Consider the following 23,008-nt stretch of genomic DNA (forward strand, 5'->3'; position numbering starts at 1 on the left):
CCTTATAATCCTACGTATTTTATTTTCTGTGCTTAAAAACATTATTCTGAAAAGTGTCCACAGGCTTTACAAGATTGCAAAAAAGGGTTCATAACAGAAAAAATGTTAAGAACTTCTGGTCTATTATTTGTTCATCTCACATCACTGCCTTGCAAAAACAGGCTTGATGCCTTGCCCTGGGCAAATTAAAGCTAAATCCCTTAGAATGTCATTCAAGGCCCATATATAATCTACACTCAAAAAATCTTGCTATCTTTTTTATTATTATTAAAGACTTTATTTATTCATGAAAGACAGAGAGAGAGAGAGGCAGAGACGCAGGCAGAGGGAGAAGCAGGCTCCACGCAGGGAGCCTGATGTGGGACTCGATCCCGAGACCAAGGATGACACCCTGAGCCAAGGGCAGGTGCTCAACCGCTGAGCCACCCAGGCGTCCCTATCTTTATTATTTTTTAAATCAATACCCTGGATTCCTGTGTTTCAGGAACTACTTGAGTACAGCAAAAATGTACTCATGTGTCTAGCTCTATTTTTAGCTTCTCTTAAAGAACTACAGTTGACCGTTGAACAATGTCAGGGGTGAAGGATACCCACCCGGTGCAGTCGGAAATTCACACACTGTGACTTCCCAAAAACTTCACTAATAGCCTATTGACTTGAAGCCTTAAAACCAATAACATAGCCAATGAACACATTTTTTTCTTTTAAAGATTTTATTTATTTATCCATTAGAGACACACACACACACAGAGAGAGAGAGAGAGAGAGAGAGAGGCAGAGACACAGGCAGAGGGAGAAGCAGGCTCCCTGCAGGGAGCCCGATGCGGGACTCGATCCCAGGACCCCGGGGTCACGCCCTGGGCGGAAGGCAGGTGCTCAACGGCTGAGCCACCCGGGCGTCCCAATGAACACATATTTGGTATGTAATGTATGTAATATACTGTATTGTTACAATAAAGTAAGCCAGAGAAAAGAAGATGTTAGGAAAATTGTAAGGAAGAGAAAATACATGTACATTACTATACTGTATTTATTGAAAAAAAAAAATCCATGCAGCTCAAAGCCACGTTGTTCAGGGGTCAACTGTACACTTTCTTGAAGGCCTACCTCAAAATGTTTCCTTGGTAAAGCTCTCTTTTGACCTCCCCCAGACACAACCCTTGAATCCTTCATTTGTATTTTTTTAAAAATTTTTATTTATTTATGATAGTCACACAGAGAGAGAGAGAGGCAGAGACATAGGCAGAGGGAGAAGCAGGCTCCATGCACCGGGAGCTCGACGTGGGATTCGATCCCAGGTCTCCAGGATCGCGCCCTGGGCCAAAGGCAGGGGCCAAACCGCCGCGCCACCCAGGGATCCCCTCATTTGCATTTTCCAGAACATTTGCTTACAGCCATTTGATAATTTATCAGGTCTTACTGTAGTTACCTTCCAGTTTTTTTATTTGTTAAATTGTGAACTTCTCCTGAGGAGATGGACGTCCTCAGCTTTATACTCAAAACACACAGTATGTATTTGGAAAATGTTTGAATGAATGAAAATATCTAAAATATTTATTCTCCTAAGGGGTGACTGAAATCCACACTGACCACACTAGTTTGTCCTTAAAAGCAAGATCTTTTTCTGATAAAAAGATCGACTTTTTGCAGCCTCAAGAGTACACTGTTGGTTCAGTTGGCAGATAGTGCGACTCTTGATCTCGGGGTTGTGAGTTTGAGTCCCATGTTGGGTGTAGAGATTACTTAAAAAGAAAATCTTCTTTATTTTTTTAAACCCAATTAAAAAAAAAAAAGAAAAAAAGCAGCCCCAAGGAAAAATAGATCATCTTACATCCCAGAGCCTGGCCCCAGCTCCCTTTAGTTGATTTCTACCCTTGAAGATAGCACAAGCACCCCTGGCAGGAGCCCATTTGCTGATTCCATGAACCTTTTGGCTGAATCACCGAGGTCTTCTCACGTTACCCTTCTTTGAATCACGCCAAATATACCCGCCAGCCTCCTTCATGCAGACACTTTCCATTACTTGCCCCAGGATTTTCTAGCCATTAGGTTACCGTATGATTTTTATATCCTTGAACATTTAGCTACTTTATGCCAACCTTCAACAAATGCAAATGCAAGGTTTGGAGAATTCCTTTCCTAAGGAGACTGAAGAATTAAAAAAAGAGCCCATTCCTTAATTTCACAGTCCAACAAACAGCTTGAGTGGCTGGCCCTTGGTGCATGCGCGTGTGCTGAGGCTGGAAGGCCTGTTCGCGAGCACTGACCTGAAGTTACTCTCCCAGAACCAGACTTACGAGCGAAAGGGAACAGTTAGTGGCTAGCGGAGGGATCCCAGGGTCTTTAGCTCATCTGCTGGCTGATTCTCAGATTTAGCAAAGCCCCACACAGAACTTTTTCTTTTTCCATCCTTAAGTCTATTCCATCTTCAGTAATAGCATAACCCAGTTGCTAAAGCCAAAAAGATCTAGGGAGTTACTCTTAAAAAAAAACACAAGATTTTATTTACTCGAGAGAAAGAGAATATGAGCGGGGTGGCGGGTGGGGAGGGGCATAGGGAGAGAATCCCAAGCAGACTGCATGCCCAGCACAGAGCCTGACTCGGGGCTCAGTCCCACAACCCCGGGATCATGACCTGAGTGAAAGCGGGAGCTGGGTGCTCAACCGGCTGAGCACCCGGTGCCCCTCCTACGGAGTTACTCTTAGTTCCTTCCTTGCATTCCCCACATCCTCCTTACACCTTCTGTCCTTTATACTTTGAAAATATATTGTGATTTGCTCTATTCTCTCCCCTCTGCCACCACTCTAGGGCAAACTACAGTCTCCTCTGTCTTGGACTCTTGCGCCAATATTCTATTTTTGTTTGTTTCTTAGGATTTATTTATTTTGAGCGAGAGAGCGAGCACGTGGAGCAGGGAGGGCCAGAGAGTCTCCAACAGACTCCGCGCTCGGCGCAGAGCCCGACGTGGGGCTCACGACCTCGAAGTCCGGGCCTGCGCCCACTGGGCGCCCCCATGCCAACCTCCCATGGGCCTTTTGGACGGTCCTGCCTCCCCAGGTCTGTGAACAGCAGCCAGAATGGGGCGTGAGCAAACTGAATCCGATCTCGCTGCTTGCTTGTGTAGGGCCCTCGCCACGCTGCGCTTCGAATACAACTCAGTCTCTACCACACCTTACAAGGCGCTGCGCGATCTGGTTCGTGCCTACCTGGCAACTTTGAAGCCCCTGGGCCTCTCTGGTCTCTGTCCACCCTAATGGGTGGGGTTTCTTTTTCTTCTTTCCTTTGCTCTTGAAATCCCAGAGCTCATCCTGCCTCACGATTTTGGCCTTGCTAGTCTCGAAGTCCTCACAGGCCTGGCCTCTTGGAGTCAGCCTGGTCCGTCTTTAAACGGTCACTTGTTCAGAGAAGCCTTTCCTCTACCTTAGTTGCCTCGTAGCATTTCATTTGGTCTGGGCAACCAGCCGGAGGGAGTTTGTTAGGATGTTTACGGTCTTTTCCCCTAGCAGGATACGAACTCCATTGGGACAGGGATCCAGGATATCTCCTGGCACAAGAAAGACAGCAAATATTGTTGGATGATTAGGTCCGGTTCTGGTTCTCAGGCCACCACACTATGCCACTGCTCTGAACTCACGCTGGTCCCATCGAGTATCTCTAACACGGTCCGGCTACAGAGGACTACGGAATCAGAATCATTCCGGTATAGATTTTTTTGTCTCTTCCCAGGTGCAGATTGCTTATCATCCTTGAGTCTTAATTTGCTTACCTGTAAAGCGGGTACAGTAGTCCTACTCTATAAGGTTGTGGGAAGAATTAAATGACATAATTTGCATAAAAAAAGCAGGGTGCTTGGCCTATGGTATGCTGAGTGTTCTCATTTCTCCAGTCTTTCACGAATTACACTAGTGAACATCTAGGTGTCTATTCTGTGATAGGTACTGTGTCACGTGAATTAGCTAATGTGATCCATATACAACTCTACACAACAGAAACTATAAACATTCCTGTGTAAGAGATAAGAAAGTTGACTGGTTTAAGCAACTTGCCTACAGTCTTGTAGAAAACTGCAGACTCTGGCAAACTTGACTTTCACAGCTCCAACTAACTCAGAGGTAGTGAAACATCGCTGGTAAGAAACATATTTTACAATCTAACCCAGCACATGTGTATGAACTAAAGTGGGAAAAAAAGTTCCACAAAACAATACCCTTACAATATATATATTTTAAAAAAGATCTTATTTATTTATTCATGAGAGACCCAGAAAGAGGCAGAGACACAGGCAGAGGGAGAAGCAGGCTCCCTGCTGGGAGCCCAATGCAGGACTCGATCCCAGGACCCCAGGACCACGCTGTGGGCTGAAGGTAGAGGCTCAACCACTGAGCCACCCAGGCGTCCCTATATGTAGTTGTATCCTGAAAGTTTCTCTTCATTTTAATTAATTAAATGCAGGGCTTGAACTCATGACCCTGAGATCAAGACCTGAGCTGATATCAAGAGTCAGATGCTCAACCTACTGAGCCACTCAGGTGCCCCTCTCTTCATTCATTTAAAAAAAAAAAAAAAAAATTTGATTTAATGGCCTATTAGGAAGTCAAAAGCACACTTTGAAAACCATTTATCTAAGTTATAATCCCAACCACTCTTATTCTCCACTATCTCAACCTCTACTAGAACAACTGTGATGGTTATCCGCTAGACTTTTATATTTGTCAGATAAGGGTTTTGTTAGTTAAGGTGCGGATCTCTCAGGGCTCAGATCTACCCACTGCCAACCCTCTTGCAATTATGGAAAAGCCACCTGTCAGGTGAGATCCAAGCAATTCTTTTACTCTCCAGGAATTATTTACTTGTATCAAAGCTTACTACAAGGTGCCCCGTGTTAGTAAGAACTTTTTACGTGGTTCCCCCCATAGACACACGTTCCCTACACTGAAATGGTTTCTGGACAAAGGGATGAACGCACATTGACGTTTTATCTGCTCTCAGTCCAGAGCTGGCACACGAGCTAGTGCTTACACTCTGAGTGCACGGTATGTATCAAAAGGCAAATAAATGGAACAAAGAAAAAGCCCTTGACTTGGAACCCTCAGTTGCAAGGCAGGAAATTCTTTTGGAGGGCAGGAAGTAGCTACGGGCTTTTCCGCTGAGCGATGCTTCGATTCCCTGACCCTCAGGGAAAGTTTATCCTGGTGTTGTTTTAATCCAGCAGATGCTGAGCAGTTAGAGGAAGGGAACGAACAACTGGGGGAAATATTACCAACTGTTTATGTTGACTTTTACCAAACCGGACTGGCCACCAGCTGCTGAGGAGCTCAGGAGAAGCTGTGGTGGGAACAGGAAAGGTGAGCTCAGACTGAGCTAGTTTTCGGCTTTCTCGTTGTTTGGAGGGGGAAAGTCCCAAGGAAGCATATGCCAACCGTCAGCTGGCCAAGAGGCGCAGGCGACTGGATATAGCAGGACTGGCTGGGGCGCGCCCACGGAGTAAAGTGACCGTCGGTTGCTTACTCCGAACTCATTTTCTCCTTCTTTAGTGACTGTGACTCGTGGACCACTGCGGGAAGGAACGTCCAAGGACTGGGGACATTTCTTGGCCTCCTTTAGAGCGAGCTGCTGTCACGCGAGCGACTTCTGGAGATGGGGGATTTCCGGGAAGGCTCTTTAAAGGGTGCTGGCCCAGCTGGGTCTGCCCGTTTCGTCCTCGCCCTCTTCTCATGTTGCCAGGAATCCCAAATGGTGGCTGACGGTCAAGTGGCTATTTTGGACCGAGAGGTGACCCCGAGAGAGGAACCGTGTCGCGGTGCAGACAGGAGCCACTACGCTGGGCGTGGACCGCCGGCCCTCGGGACACTTTCCCCTGACAGAGACACAGTCCTCGTTTAAGTTTTTGCTGACTTGGGTTTCTGTTAAGTGAATCGTCAAGCCCCTCCTAATGGAGTTGGCTCGGTAATCCTCGGCACTCACGTAACAAAACCTTCGTGTCCCCCAAGGGATGGTCAATTCTGTTCCCTCATTCTACCTTCCAACAACGGTGCAAGGGAGCTGTGAGGCCTGGGTGCTGTCAGAGCGAGACCACAGTGGAACACGGCAGGGCTTGCCCGGTGCAAAGCCTGGAGAGCAGCGGGCTTTGAAAGCCAGCTTACCTCACCCCTAGGATTTTATTTTATTTTATTTTAATTTATATTATATTATATTATTTTATTTTAATTTTATTTACCCCTAGGATTTTAAAACCATGGTGGAAATAGGTCACTGATTTCCTTTAAAAATGATTTTGATTGGTTAAATAGTGGTTATTTTTAAAAGCATCTCCTAAAAAGAAAAAAATAAAAAATAAAAGCAAGCATCTAAGGACATCTAATTTCTTCTGTCAAAAGGAAGAACATCAGACTTCTTTCAAGTTGTTTCCAGAATACTACTGCTACATTAAAATGAATTACAACTCACTGTATTGTTATAACATACATTAAAAGAGTTGAACTCTCAAACAGGCTGAGACACATTTTGAATAAGCAATTAGTAAAATGAATGTGTTACTGTTTTAAAAGCATTACAGTCTTGATGATTAATGTAGAGTTGACAAAGTCTTTAAGATGAAAAGGCAGAGGTAGGACTTTTTTTTATTACAATGCAGGGAAAATTGAATGAGGTGGATTCAACATAGGAAAGTTTTAATGAGGCAAGTGTCAAGCAAGCATATTAACTTCTTCAAAAACAAAGAAAATCTAAAAGTTTAATTACAAAAACACTTGTACAGAAAACTTGGCATTTCAACAGTTCCAAACACATACACACAAATTGTTTTCTTAAAATTTAATGTCAGAAATAAAACACTTTGTCTTACTTTCCTCAGCTGCTGCTTGTGTTTTAATGAAAGAAAAAAAAAAAAAAGAAATCTGTAACACTGAAGAGGCAACAATTTATTTCTTGAGACGAATCTGTTAGGTGTGCAGGAATATCTACAAGTTTACTGGGAAACATGAATTAGGTACAGTGTTAGCCTGTAACCTCACTTACCACCTCCTGGTTGAGCAACACAGACCTGCTTTACAGAATGTGACAGTTTTGTGGCAGCTAAATCCCAGCCACCAGAGTCAGGTGTGCAGCTACTGGGAGAGGTAGTATTTCAAAAGTAGGCTGTGTATGTTGTGAAAATGGTTTTAGATTGTAGCCTCTTGCAAGATCTGGGGCTTTCCCAAATATACAAATGTTTCATGGCAGTGTCAGATGGACCAGCTACAGTCTGGAGAATGACAACCTCTGGACCAAGTTACAGCCTTTCTTGGTCAACAGCACTGCTAACAAAGGTGCACAAAACCGACACAAAGGATATCAGGAGGAAAGAAGAAGGAGACAAAGTGTCTGGCAGACAGCGGATACAAACTTCCAGAACTGGCTTGGCTGTCCTTCTGCCACACACAGGGTGTTCTAGCTTGGACTGAGCAGGCAAGGAGTCTGAGCGAAGTGACAGGAACAGCAGGTGAGGGCAGGAAAACAGGAAAATACAGAACAAAGCAGGCCAGGCTTATGGCGACAGATAATGATGGGCTCCTATTCTAAGAAGTTGCCAGGCAGTGGTGTGTGGGCTTCAGTGCATGGAAACTTGACATGTGCTCACATAACATTTTTCAAAAGGGTTGTTTGTTGTTATTTTATTTCCTTTGGGCTAATAAAGAAATCAGGTAAGGAGATGCTGGGAAGACAGGATGGTGCAGCAACACGATGGGGGTTTCTGGCTTGTACCCTGGCTCATGAGCAGATTGTGAGGGGACACACTTCCACCTGCCTCCGTGGCGTGGTGCCTAGACAATGGGCTCAGCAGGCCCCACTTTGGTTCCAAAGATCTCAGCTGCAACTGTCAGCCTTGTGCTCTAGAGCATCAAAACAAAAGATAACAAAACCCTGAGGTGAGAATCAGAAACATTTTTTCCCTTTCGGTGTTAAAAAATATCACTTCCTAAGAGGAGAAAAGGAAGGGAAGCCTGTCCTTTCGACATCGATTTTGCGGTTATGACTACAGAGGGAGGACGAAGACAAACTCCTCCATGCCCTTGTTTGTCAGCTCAAGAGACGATTTTGAACGTTTCTCCCTATCCCTATCCTTGCATCAGTATACCTCAAGCAGAGGAGGATTCCCTCATTTCCCACTCATGATAAACTTTGGGTTTTTTTTTCTCTTCAATGCCAAATGAGAAGCTACTTTTCCCATTCTTTCCTGTTTACCAATGACCTTTTCCTTAGCAAAAATGCTCCACAAGACATTGCCAACAGATGGGAACAGAAGAGCCTTGCTGGGGCTGGGACATGGTGTCTGTGCAGGAGCAATGCTTAGGAAACAGCAGGCAGTAGCAAGGGGGAAGTAAAGAGCATTCTCCTTCAGGGCAGCAATCACAAAGCCTCAGTGAGGGCCGGCACCCACTGCGCACCGTGTAGGGTAGGAAACACAGCCTTGCTCCACAGGACACTGTCAACAAGAAGCTCCTTTCTTTGGAGTCACAGCAGGACAATGATGGGAGAAGCCTGGGCCTATCCAATGAAAGAAGCTCTCCTTCAGAGCCCTGCTGCACAACAGAGCCCAGAGGTCAGAAAATGGAGATGTTGAACTTGGTGGGGGTGAAGGAAAGAAAAAAAAAAAAAACCCCATAGGTTTTAAGAAAAAAAGTGACAGCTAGGTAAGAAAACTGGAGCCATGATAAAAGGGTCCCATGTGGAGCGGAGCAATGAGGAGGCTTCCCTTCTGCTGCAGGAGATGTCAGTGTCAGGGCGGCCCGGTGGGCGGATTTTGTGGCAGACCCACTTTATCAGAAAGAAATGCGGGTGACAGGAAACTGAAGACCCGGGAGAGTAGCTGTACGCTTTCAAAGCTGCACAGGGACGGTTCCACAGGAAGTTTGTATCCATGATCCTCTAGCTGCTCTCTCCTACGGCTTCCCAGGGTGAAGGCATTTGAACTCCTAACTGACAGTCCTTTCCCAAGCACAGCAATCTGTACCCTCTCTCTTTCTCCACTCAGTTCAAATTTCCACGGATGGCTTCTCATTCCTCACAAGTAAAACCACTTACAGAACATCACGGAGCTCTAAGACCTGCAGGATTGGGAGCGAGAAAAACAATGAAGATACCAAAAAAGTAAGCACTGATCAGAAAGGGTAGGGCTATGAGTTGAAAACAAACAAACAAAAACAAAAAAAACTCTTCTATTTCCGGTAGGGTTACGGTGAGGAGCACGGTGGGTGTAAAGAAAAGAGCTCCTAAAGCTGCAAGCAGACCACCTCGCTGAGATGTTTCAGATAACATTTCAACCAGCAACATGGCCCAGCTCCAGTTCAGCAACAATGGGGAGGTAGGGGAGGTAGGAAAATCGTCAGCTGAACACGGAAAAGCAACAATCAGGGCCAAATCTGATGATGGAAAATTAGTACTCCACTTTAGTCCAAAGAATGTATAATCAATCAAAACCATTTTTCTTCGAGTATAAATCTCAGAATCTTGGCATGTATATAGAAATGTATTGTGTGCACAGGATCAATAAATTTTCTTACATTGCTAAAAACGTAATCGCACAAGAGAGGGTTTTTAAAAATTTTCCAATTTCTCAAAGAGCCAAATATTTTTCATTTGGTTAAAGTGAAATCAAGCAACATATGGATTTTGACAGTTTATGTAACATGGTCACCTCTCAATGTGACATTGCCCCCATGGTTTCCTCCCAGCCCCACTCTTTAACTAGGTATCAGTCAGATACAGAGAAAGGTGACAGCTAGGGCAAGTCTTTCATTGCATGTCCAAAAAAATGCTTTCTAAACGGGCTGACCAAAATATTATAACGTTATAATTATTGGATTGTAAGTTTTTCTATTTATCTCAATGCTCACCTTCCAAGGATTTTCAGTGCTTTCTCCTTACACTTGGTCCCTCCTTACAGAAATGTTTTAGAAACCCCCCTGAACCAGAATTTAGGTATATTTGTTCTAGTTCTAGAGTCTGTATTCATCTACGTATTTTTTGGGTAAGAAATTTCACTTCTTTGGGACCCAGTTTCTTCCCTATGTACAATGTTGGGATTTCTAAAGTTCCCTTCCAGCTCTAATATGTTCCTAAAACTGTAGAACACTGGCTTTCCTTCACTCATTGGCTCTTGACAGTGGATGAAACCTTTGCCAAGCTCACGTCAGAGTAATTAATTGCACCACGAATGTTGGGACATCAGGCCTAGCTGTCTGTACATATTTGTATAATGAGGCCAACCTAGTATTAATCACAGTCTTTATAACTGTTTCATTTGACAGTTTTGAGGGGTGTGGGGAACTATCTACTTTTAGTTACGTCTGGATGGCTAAGATTGTAAGAATCTGTAGTAATAAAATTGTTCCAAAATCAGGTATTTATTTTTGAGCAGCAAAATGTAGGTTAAAATCAAGGATGATGGTAACATTTTAGGTTTTGGAAGACACTTCTGAAAGCCGATACTACAGTTCACATCCTGAGATAGGTAAAGCTTTGGGAGAGTTTTACTGGCAAAATGCTCAAAATAGAAAACCATTTTGGGCTCAAAACTTGCAGTAACTGCCTTATACCTATGTGAGGAGACACCATGTTATCAATTACTGTATTCTTTCACAATCTTCCACAGGTTTTCCCTGCTCTCTCTTTTCAAGCCTACAAGAGTGCTAATTGAAAACACTGTGTGAAAATGAGAAGGATGATGAGCTCCTGAAAATTCCAGGCCTAGATTTACAAGCTGTTCCCTTCATAAACAGCAGTAGTAATGCCACTTCTTTATTCTGTAGGGAATCCAGCCATCTCTTAGAAGTATGGTCTGTTCCATCTGGCTACCCACTAGAAGGACAGTAATCCTTTCCCCATCAGAACACGGCTGAGGCTCAAGTATGGTGAATGGTCTTGCAGAGTTACCATCCGGTGGCATGGCCAAGAAGGACAGACACTACTGCTTTTGTCTCTGCTAGCAGATGTTGCCTCCTTACACAAAGTATCATGGGTTTTATTTATTCTCATACATTTTGCTTTACATGCTAGAATATGAGTATGTATATGAGTGTGCTCGTGTACCTGCAGGACAAATAAATATTCAAACCCATGACTAGCCACTGTAAGGAGCATATCCTGTTGTCTACTTTTGTTTTTTCACCCTCACCATATGGTGCTAGGATTTCCACAGTGTGCTGGCATTGACCTAAAGACGAAGGGTTGCCAATTTGGTGGGATATGGCACATTACAGGGCACCCTAGCTCTAGGAATTTAAGTGAACACATACGAATTCTATTTAAGAAATGACACTTGATGACTATTAGTATCAAAAAATTTCTATGGGCAGAGACTTTCTGGAAATGTACTTTTTTCCTATTCTATGAGGATATGACATGTACTACTAGTCATTTGTTGAATTTCTTTTAGAAGGCTTATTTTCTCTCTCCTCTCTTTTTTGCTTACTGAGAGTTTATTTTTAAAATCGGTTTAAAGTCTTTTTATTTTTTATTTTATTTAAGTAAACCAACGTGGGGCTGGAACTCACAACCCTAAGATCAAGAGCTGTATGTTCTTCTGATTGACCCAGCCAGGTGCCCCCACCACCCCCTTTTTAAAAGTCGTAATCTCTTTAAATAGGGCAATAGCTGTTTCACTGTAAGGATAGTCCACATTAACATTTAACATACAATAGTTGCTCTGATATTGAGTGCTGAATGAAAAGCTTCTTACTTCCGTAGGTTTAGATACACACAATGTCTCAGTGACTGCTGTTGTAAGTTATCATTAGTATTTTCCAGGGAAAAGGAAGCTTAACAATTAAGTGATATTTATTTTGTTCTAAGTGCTGTTTTGGGGGTGCTTTCCCTAAACTTCTCATCCACTCTATCATTTTTTTTTTTTTTTTAAGATTTTATTTATTCACGAGAGACACAGAGAGAAGTAGAGACACAGGCAGAGGGAGAAGCAAGCTTCCTGCAGGGAGCCTGATATGGGACTCGATCCCAGGACCCCAGGATCACGACCTGAGCCAAAGGCAGACGCTCAACCACTGAGCCACCCCGCTGCTCCCTTATTCACTCTTCAAAACCCTTTGGGAAACTAACCCTGGAGAATACAGCTAATAGCTAACAATGCTGGAATGGAGGTTCAACCACAAAAAAATCATGCTCTTTCCGTTAAACCATGCTGAGGCATGCATTAGAAAGAAGTCTTTTCTAACATTATTTACTACATTTAGTAACCATGTAAAAGTAATTTTAATCAAGCCTCCAACTCATTTACTTGATGTAATGCCAGGGTTTTAGTAGCATTGAGAAAGTCTACTGTCTTCTAATTTTTGATGATGTGTTGGCACATACATATTGCATCAGTGAACACTCACCATTCCCTAACGATCAAGCCTGTTCACAACTTCTCGAACTGTAGCTATGAAATTTTCATTGTCTTGGGGATTAGCTAAAATAATACTGTGCAGTCTGTTCATATATGAGTCAATGGTGTCCACCGTAGGTGTCTCTCCACTTCCTGAAGTGAGATAAGGAGAGAAAGTAAGAAAATCCTCCCTCTTCAGTTCGACCATAGCACACTTAAGTGACTCCACAGTAAACCACTCTAATGTGGTCTGTTCCAGAGATAAGATTTTCATTTCAGAAGAGAGACTTTTAGACCTCAAAGAAATGAAATTAATCCACATATCCTGAATAAAAAGATGGGCTATATAACTGTTCTACAGTATATATGAGTAGCTGCATATAACAAAAAGTTAGAGATGCTGTGATTATCCTTAACATGAGAGAGGATATAAAAAATACCAGTGTCTGTTTTCCTCTTCCTTCCTTTTAAAACAAAATTATAAAGCTACCAAACATATATAAGAAAAATGCTCTACTCAGGATTTATTACTCAGTTTCCACTATTCTGAATATCAAATTAAGCTTAAGAGAAAGGAAAGTAAATTATATTAAAATATAATTAGAGAAAAATTTAAATGATCAGAGAGCCTGAAAATTTGGATGATTGTAACCAATACCGAGATACTATTCGAAGACCCACAGAAACCTCTGAGGAAAGAAAACCCTTATTTTATTGATTTTCCTCTTGGTGGGGAGACTTCAGCCTCACCCCACTAATCCCGACCGACACAAGACAGCACCTGCTCCTTTCCCCAGCACCGAATGCTCACTCATGTGAGGTTGACATTACCAGGCAAGGGCATGCTGGCAAAGCTGCTGGTCAACACCTGCCGCAAGGTCTCCAGGTGCTGTTGCAAGACGGTGTTGCGGCTCCGCTCCTGGATCACGTCCACCTCCAGCTTCTCCACGGCTGTGCGCATGCTCTCCACGTGCTTTTGCAGGGCTGCATTCCTCTCCTCAAACTCCATGTTGGATTTCCGGAGCTGGCGGAGCTCGGCCTCCCGAGCTGGGGACACCACCCCCCGCACACGACACATGTAGCGCCGGGAGTCTCCGAGAGTCCCAAAGACGCGTGCAAGGAAGTTCTGTTTAGCTGTCTAATTAGCTACCCCACCGCATCTCCCTATTCTCATTACAGCCTTCTAGATAGCAATTTCAGCAATAAAATGCCTGGTTCCCCAGAGCTATTTTAATTCTTAAAGCTGGTCATATTCCTACTTAAGATTGCAAGGAACAGTTGCAATTCTTGGTATTTGTTTATTTTGTTTTTAAAACCGCACGGGGAGAAGCCTGAGGGGCTTCACAGGCGGATCCTGGGAGACCGTGGGAGCACAGCTGCGGGTCTCTATCTTTACTGCAGTGGGGTCAGCTTTGCTCTTCCTTATTTTGTATTCTGGATGCCCATGTAAGCTTTCGTTTGTACAGAGGGTTTCAGGCTAAGAGTCTGAAAGCAACTGAATTAGTGATGCACATTTACTCCCTTTGATCCAGAGATTAAAGTAGCTTTGACAAAACTGGCCTGGCTTTCTTTCCTTCCCTAGTTTTTGAGTAGCTACCTTTACTACAAAGTGAAATAGAAACAGTTTTCTCCTTTCAGACCAGTCCTAGGGTCAAGAATATCACTACCACCGCTTTTGAGCAATGAATCCCTCTGAGAATGAAATCTCACCACCCCCCACCCCCCCAAACCTGAGAAACACAAAATGACACTTTGGCAATTACCTTTGCTGTGGTTCAGGAATTCCTCTGTAAATATAGGAATGTCAAAAACAGACCGTTCCTTTACCTCTGTTTCTTTCTGAGAATCAAGAGAAACAAAACAGTTAATTCTTTTTCCCCCTTTTACTCTCTTATTGAGGTAGAGTAGACAAACAATGTTACATTAGTATCAGGTGTACAATGTAGTGATTACTTTATTACACTGGGCTCACCACTAGGGTAGCTATCACCCCTCACCATTCAATACCATTACAATACCACCCACTACATTCCCATGCTGTATCTTTTATCCTTGTGACTTATTCATTCCATAACTGGAAGATTGCGCCTCCTACTTCCCTTTACCCATTTTGCCCATCCCCCTACCCCCATCCCCTCTGGCAATCACCAGTTTACTCTATTTATGGGTCTGTTTCTTCTTTTCTCTTTTTTAGATTCTACATATAAATGAGATTATATGGTATTTATCTGGCTTATTTTACTTAGCACAATACCTCCCAGAGCCATACGTCTTATCACATATGGCAAAACTTCATTATTTTTTATGGCTAAGTAATATCCCACTGTATATATGTGTGTGTGTATCTTCTCTATCCATTCATCTACTAATGAACAGTTGGGTTGTTTTCGTATTTTGGCTATTGTAAACAATGTTGCAATAAACACAGGAGTACATATATCTTTTCAAATTAGTGTTTCCACAAACAAATGTTTTTTTTTTGTTGTTTTTTTAGTCATCACTAAGCCTAATGTGGGTCTCAAACTCATGACCCTGAGATTAAGAGTCTCATGCTCCATTGACTGAGCCAGCCAGGCACTCTACACAACAGTTAATTCTTAAAGGAGCAGCTGGGTGGCTTAGTCAATTGAGAATGCAGCTCCTGATTTTGGCTCAGGTCATTATCTCAGGATCCTGAGATAGAACCCCGCATTGGGCTTGGTGCTCAATGTGCAGTCTGCCTGTTGCCCCTTGTGCTCCAGCTCTCTCTTTCATAGATAAAAATCTTAAAAAACAAAAAACAAAAAAAAAAAAAACCTACATAAATTTCCGTAGTGGAGAATTTGGAAGCCATTTTTCAGCTCTGTGCTTTGAACAGTAAACAGTATATAGCTGTTAAAGTAGCTAAAGTAGGAATAGAGAAAGGGAATTGCTAGGTGTTTTTTCAGTTGCTTCTGTTGGTTATGCATGTAAAATGCTGAGATCGGACTGTCCATTCTAAATTTGCAGAACGGACAGTAAGAACTTTCAGCAGAGATCTGTCAATTATGAGCAATAATAATCGCATTCTATCAGTACCAACAGTACCATCACTTCACTTACTTAGAGGGGCAGTCTATATATAATTGGGGATCTTTTATATTTTCTTCAAACACAGGGAAAAACAAAACAAATCAAGAAGTCAGAAATAAGTAGGCTCTAAAAATGGGAAAAGTGAAGGATTATGTGAGACAAAAGAATTATGTGAGACAGAAAGCCTAAAATTAGTTCACCAATTTGGTAAATTTAAAAATAAAATTTAAGAAATAAGGTCTCACAAAATTATTGCAAAATATATCCCACAATGACCCTTAAAAATAAAGTCAATTTCAAGATGCTTTGGCTGCCATTTCTGCAATGAATCTGAAGTTGAAAGCATTAGGAATATAAATCACGAGCATATTGGCACAATGTTTAAAATCTTGCATAATATAAAGATGCTAAGGACGACAGAGGGAAATGAGTACTGAGAAATTATTACTGAAATCTGGAGATTAAAAAAATATCTAAAGGCATTCCTATAAAAATATGTTTAAAGCCAGAGATGGAATATATCTTTCCTACTCTTGCCACCACTAGTCTTTTATCTTATAACACAAATATGATCTGGTGCCCAGTAGAAAGCTAAGTAGTTAACAGTCTATGAGGGGATTCCGACGGCCAAGCTCCTATTTTCATATTGGCGTCTGCCTTGAAAGGAGGCTGGGCTGTGTGAACAGCCTGCCAATGGCAGCTGATCAAGACAGCCATCTAAGATGTTAAGTCTGAAAAATTATGTATTTACCTGAAGAAATTTTCAGAGCACTTGATTTTTATCTTTTAAAGAAGGCAAGCAATGTTTGCCAGAGCAATTTAAAAATAAACAACAAAATTATCAGTCAAAGTCCCAATTTCAACATGCAAAGCTCTACTTTGGGCCAGTTCCTTGTGGTTTCAAAGAGAACCAAAGTATGGGCAAGAAAAGTTGGCTGCAGAAGGGATCCTAGACATATTTCAGGGTGGCTTTCTCTTGGCTCTGCAGGGCTTACATACGCTTTAACCCTGTTATTGGGTTGCTATAGAAAAACAGAAAACTTATGACATACAATTTCAATATGAACAAAGTATAACAGATAGAAGTCCACAAATGACTTAGTATAGCCTTATGACCTTATCATTCTACCTTGTTCAGTCTCCTGCTTAACTGCACAAGCTCATATGAGATCAGTCACCTAGTCACAGTTCTAAATAATCTGCCACTTTTAGATGGGTAGGGAGGGATGCTTGGCTCCCATTACCATGGTACCAAGAGCCCTCTCCAAGGCCCTTGATTCTCCTCACACTGGTAATTCTTTTCTCCTCTTTGCCAGAGTGGCCCAAACCAAGCTAACTTACATAAGCGCAGAGCACAGCACCTTATAGGTGCATTAACACACTGCCCCTTGGTACAGATTCTTAGAGTGTAAAATAAGAAACACAAAAGCAATTAAATCAAACGGTTCAGTCTCTGAAAGTCAACAGAGATTCTACTTAACGGAAGAGTGGTAATAAAAACCATCAGCACTCTCCCATTACTGAGTACATTACTCGGCATGGAGAGGATCCTCCTGGGGGCTCAGATAGACTTAAGCTGTTCCAAGGATCGCTCAAGGGATTAAAATCATAAGGATTTCATTACCTCTTCAATGAAAGGTTCTAATTTGTTCAGGCTGAGTGTCATTTTGTCATTTCTCATAAATTAAAGGAGAAACAGAATTATTGTTTCTATCTTAGTCCTCACACGGGATGCAGACACTTTCTTGAGTATAACACTAGTTGACCCCTGTGTCTAGAGGGCTGGCTTTTGATCTGAGAGGAGCAAAAATGCTCTTCACTTTGGTTTTTCATTCTATATATTGAGTGGAGGGTAAGAGAACAAAGGCTCTTTTCAACTGAATCTATTTTGCTATGATCTAGGTTCAGGGCCAGAATTTCATAGAATGTGACATGCTTCTCTGAAGTACGCTTTACCTTAGGGAGCACTCTTAATACCATGTACTGGGCTGAGTGCCCCACTGCTATGCCAAACACGCCAGCAGCATTCAGGTCAGAATTTCTCTAGCTCTGGCATGTGCATATCTGCCATGGTAACAATGTCTTAGGAATCCAAGTTCCAGTGAGGAATGTAATAGGTTTCTTTACTGTGTGCAAACGAAATAATTTGTCTTACCTGGCAAATTTGGTGATGTTCCCAGTAACCAGGCCCATTTACACTTTTAACACTAGTTTGCTTCATGTGGCCTGGTATGTGGGGCTGAGAACGCCAGCCTGGGGTACAGAGACCTTCACTTATACTCTGCCTCTGATTCAGTAAGTGGTTCTGGGGAAGTTCTTTCCTGTCTTAGGCAAGTCACTTTTCTCACCCGTGAAATGGGGGGATGGGGGGCCGGTTGAGAGAGTTTCTGAAGTTCTTAGTATTTTTGAAGTAAGCTGGAAGACTGTCCCACTACATTTACCATTTTACCCCTAATAGGATAAGTAAAGGGAAATGAGCACGAGCATGTATTTAGAATCTATGATGTTTTAGGCACTTTGCAAGGTACTTGCTCTTTTATTAACTTACTCATAACTGCTCAAGCCATTTCACCCACCTCAAGGTGTCCCTCACAAAACCTGGGGCATCTTTAAGGCTTGATTTAGTTCCTCCTTTCCATGGGCTTCCTGGTGGCTCCTTTTCACTCACAGAGCTTTCTTATTTTTCAGAACCATTACGTTAAGAATTTATATATAAGGAAATCACTGTGTAACTATGTTTAAGAACTCAAACTAGTTTTTTTTTTATTTCAATTGTTCTGAAAATACCTAGTTTAGGAAACATAATATTCAATAAAAAGTAAAAACTGATAAACTGAAGGACATTATTTGGGTCAATAACCTTGCTAAGAGAACTTGATCTTGATGTAGGCATAGCAACAGACAGATTTCCAAAGCCTACTGTATACACAGTTGACAAACTACTGCTGGTTCTCCATCTACTCTCCTTGTTTTCCTTTGATTTAACATGTGTCTAATCATAAGACAGGGAAATCACATAGAGACTTATTCCTTTTCGTAAATCACAGAAATTCATACCATGCTAAATCATGTAAATAAAAATAAGATGCTTCATTTAATAAATAAAAAGCCTCATTTAATAAAAAGCTTCATTTCTCATAGCAGCAGCAGCAGCTTCTGTGACTGAGTAAATGTACTAAATCTTTCTTGACTAAAACTATCAACCTTACTGAAGACAAAATGCCACATATAACTTGGCCAGCAAAATTTGTAGTGATGAAAGGAGTTAGCTGTTGACTAGAAAGTGTGAGATCTACTATTTTAGACTATTGTCCAAATTCTCTTTTGTAACCATTAGGATAGAGAAATTATAAAGGATGCCTGATATGAGAAAAAAGAAGTATGGAAATCTCATGATATTGGTAGCAGGGCACAGACAAATAAAGGGAGAAATAAGTAATTATACAAATATCTGTCAATATGGAAATTTTGAAATACTATTCAATTAGAATTTTACATATAAAGTATACATACATTTCTTAATTTTAAAAAATCTTAATATTTCACCCTAATTAGAGCAAAGAGATGTCATAGATCTACATTACATAGAATCTATTTGAAGAATAAAATTCTTTTATTGTGCTTCTTCTAATTCATGGATTGTAATCAATCTATTTTGTGAATCTAAATGTTTTCTCTATGTTTTAAAGGTCACCAAAGCTAAATTACAGACCGAAGATAAATATTTATTTTGAAGAAATTATTTCTTAAAAAACTAAATGCACACAAAAGTAGATCAGAAAATTCTTTTTTGTAACTTTCCACTGTTATTTCAACAAATGGTTTTGTGTAAAAATAAGTATTTATGGAAGACTTCCAAATGCAAGGGCATCATGCTAGGTGGTACGGGGCGGTTCAAGATGGAAACTATAATCCTTCAAAGAGATTATAATCCAAGAGTGTGAATGACGGAAGCACTTCAATAACCTCAACACCTTAGCTATATCAGCTAAGTATGTATGAGAAATATACAGAGTTGTTGAGGGTTAAAGGAAGCTGGAGGACACAGGAAAAGCTTGAAGGAGGAAATGGAACTTGCAACAGGGCTGGATGGACGGCTAGGATTTTGTGAGGTGGAATGGGATGATAGGGGAGAGGTAGTGGAAAAAATGAATGAGAGTATTTTTGTGAAAGAAAGAATATGAGTGCAAACATGAGGCAGAAATGGAGGGGGCATGTGGAAGGCAGCAGTAAAGGTTTTTAAGCACATAAGATATACGTGGGAAATGTGGGAGTTAAGGTGTTTGGAAAGGGAATTTGGACTCAACTACAGAAGACTCAGACTTCTCGGGATCTGGTATGCAATGAAAAGTCACTGAGCATTTTAAAGCATAGAATTACCAAAAATTTTATTTTCTTACAACCATATGTGAACCTTGGACTACATGTATACTTAAAGCTCTCTGCCGCAAAGCCAAGACACATAGGCCTAAATCCTATGGATGACAGGCTAAACCAAATGGAGGGGACAAGGCCAGGAAACGAATAAATGCCAGTGAGCTAGGAACCAAGATACTGTCACTTGTGCTTGGCTGACACTGACACTGAATAGTTCATTTTATACTGGATTCCCTAAATCACAACTTTCTGAAAGTCAGAGTGATTATGACAAACTATGACCAAGTTATGGATTTCAGCTGGTCTTCATTTCTATACTTCACTCCAAATTCCAGCCATCTTTAGCATGTCAAGGCAATAAAATTCTTGAATCCCAAAAAAGGACTGGAGCCCTATAGGGGCTATAGTTCAAGGACAGACTCATGATAAGTGTCTGTCATACAGTAAGAATCTTTGAGCAAAAAAAAAAAAAAAAGAATCTTTGAGCAAAGGAACTCACCCCATCTAAATTATGGGATAGGAAATAGTCTGTCATTCATTAAAAAAAAAAGTCCAATAATATGACAAACAGCAACACTATTCTATTTCTTTTTTAAATGAAAGAGCAAAAAATTTTTTTTAGATTTTATTTATTTGAGAGGAGAGAGAGAGAGAGAAAATTAACGGGGGAGGGGGTAGAGGGAGAAGCAGCCTCCCTGCTGAGCAGGGAGCCTAAGGTGGGACTCAATACCAGGACCCGGAGATCATGATCTGAGCTGAAGGCAGATGCTTAACTCTTGGAGCCACCCAGGCACCCCTAGCAACATTATTCTAAATAGATAAATGATACATAGACAGAAAGCTAATTACCTCATGATCATGAGTGGCCTGCCGGGCTGCATCTAAAAATATGAAGGAATAAGAGAACATTAATTTGAAGAACAAAACAATAACAAAACCCAAGCAAATCAACTGTGCTACACTACAGTTAGTCTGACACAAGAGAAATAGCAGATGTAGATCCTACTTTTGAAGAGAGAAGAGTGGGAGAGCAGACAGGAGATGCACGCCACTGGCTGTTCGCACAATATTATAGTTTAGCAGGCGAGATGCCCGACTGTGGAGATGCAATGGCTAAGGCACGGCAGTCTAGCTGTGGGTGGAGCTGCTTTGTCAATGTCCCCTAAAGAAAGGGAACTTGAAGCAATACTTGAAGGGTGTGATGAACAATTTTAACAGAGGACCAAAGATCCACAAAGACTGAGGTCCTGTCTCTCTTGCTCACTGGGTCATCCTTAATGCCTGGGTGAAAACTTGATGTGTTCCAGGAGGTGCTCACTATGTACTGTTTGAGTACAGGAATACTCAAAATGGAATGGATGGATGGAAGAGAAGGATGTTCACTGTGGGCTGGTAGAAATGGTGCATGAAGGTGTTTGAGAAAGGCAGGTATGTAGTTGAGTAGACAGACTTGTTTAGAGGCAGAGAAACGCCTAAACTGAGAATTAGAAGAAAAAAAAAGCACAGGCAACTAAAAAGGGTCTTGGAACACAAGTCAAATTACTGATACTGGATATGGAAACCCAACTGAAATATTAAAATGAGCGCAATGTGATTTTAATAAACTTTCAAGGTGTTGTTTGTAAGTGAATGTAGCATAATAGAGAAATGATGGAAACTTATCTTTTATATTTATCTCTCTAACAGTAGGCTTTGTGACACTCTATCATGCACAACAAACTACAAAAATGTGTTGTTCTGGTTCTGGTACCTTGCCTATGAGATTTTCCTTTCTGACGGTCCTGGGTTTTCCTGCTGAAGACCTTGTAGGCTTCAGTTTTCTGATACTGCTCCAGTTCCTTCATGTAACGCTCCTTATCTCGGTCAGCTTCATCAAGGTAGCGCTAGGAAAGAAATGTGCAATTATTTTCCAGAAACAGAACTTGTTTCGGTAAAATAGCAGTGAATTCCTTGAAGAAAATAGAGGACAATTAGAACGTGGGAAGAAAGTTTGTAAGGGAAGCTTTAAGGGAGAATTAAGAAATCATACGGATAGAATAAAATACAACCTCTCATTTGTAAAGAAAATAGGTGGTTGTGATTCTTTAGACTACTTACTGCCTTTTCTAACTTAATGAAGACAAGTTCTATTGAGATCATTCTCATAAAATATTCACAAGAAGGTATTACAGTTATTCCTCTAATCTGCACGTGGCCACTAGAGTCCTCAAGAGGACTGAAGACCATATAGGCACACAGTCTTCACAGGAGAAAGGATGGAATATTACTTTGTTTCTCTATCCCTAACCCACTGTAAGAGAATGATCTCATACATCAATTGGCCTTTTAAGAGCCAGAAGAGTAGAGCACTAAAGTCGAGAGGCATAAAGAACATAAAAAGGAATGACCTCATCCTATGGACCTAAAATGCACTACTATGAGAGAGCCTATATCTACACACTTTGTTATTAATTATTTAAACAAAGTCATTGATCTACCAGGATAATTTTGCTTAGTGCCTTGTCCTTTTCATTCAACTCGTTTAAGAAATACAGTATAAAAATAGTGCTTTTAAATGGACACAAACTAGAACCAGATACTATGTTAAAAACCTTGTCTTTCTCAAGAGCCAGACATAAGGGACACCCAACTGGCCAAATCTGGGACAATTTAAGTACCCAAATACTAAAATAGAGTAATAAAATCATAAACCATTGGGAAAAAAGAAACTAGTATGTTCATACCCGCAATAAATAAGTAACAAATACATAAATGGAGGGGGGCGGGGAGGCCTCGGAGGAAAAGAGTACTTAGATTAGAAGGCCAAGCACCAACTGGTAAATATGGAGGGAGGGCTGGAAGGGCCGGAGTTGGAACATTACCATTTTGCAACCCTCATGGTAAAAATTAGATCAAGCAAAAGTCATCCATTAGGATGCTCCATCTAGGGGGAAATCTGATATGGAACATACTTGCATGTTCTTAAGATGTTTCTCCACAGATTGCTTATTAATTATAAGGGAGAATTAAAAAAAAACCTTATCAAGTTAGCAAAATTAACATTACCAAAGAGGAATAAAAGGACATTGTGCATCTGCACATGTGATATCTGGAGAAGGACACAAGACTATATATGCAGTATTCTAAGAATGCATATCTCAATCTAATTACAAGGAAACATTAGACAAGTACAAAATGAGGAATGTTTGGTTAGAAGGAAACAAAAAGGAGGTGGATGA

At 41.3% G+C, this 23,008-nt stretch overlaps 1 protein-coding gene across 25 annotated transcripts in view; it reads right to left on the reverse strand.

The window, feature by feature from the left end:
* Positions 1–1,172: 1,172 nt before the first annotated feature.
* The window catches only part of HMG20A (high mobility group 20A), an 82,348-nt gene continuing 60,512 nt past the window's right edge, over positions 1,173–23,008 (reverse strand). For 13 of the 25 annotated variants that reach the window (XM_025987855.2, XM_072739149.1, XM_072739167.1 and 10 more), the window contains 6 exons: positions 21,541–21,673; positions 20,640–20,671; positions 14,126–14,201; positions 13,194–13,409; positions 12,373–12,515; positions 6,434–9,087 (listed from right to left, as the gene is read on the reverse strand). In XM_025987855.2, coding sequence (XP_025843640.1) covers positions 12,379–12,515; positions 13,194–13,409; positions 14,126–14,201; positions 20,640–20,671; positions 21,541–21,673 — 594 coding nt within the window. In that variant the 3' untranslated portion in view covers positions 6,434–9,087; positions 12,373–12,378. Of the gene's footprint in view, positions 5,859–6,433; positions 9,088–12,372; positions 12,516–13,193; positions 13,410–14,125; positions 14,202–20,639; positions 20,672–21,540; positions 21,674–23,008 lie in introns of those variants that run through there. The other 12 variants (XM_072739157.1, XM_025987940.2, XM_072739159.1 and 9 more) reach the window with 3 other exon arrangements.

This window comes from Vulpes vulpes, chromosome 15, assembly GCF_048418805.1.
Source record: "Vulpes vulpes isolate BD-2025 chromosome 15, VulVul3, whole genome shotgun sequence".
Taxonomy (NCBI): domain Eukaryota; kingdom Metazoa; phylum Chordata; class Mammalia; order Carnivora; family Canidae; genus Vulpes; species Vulpes vulpes.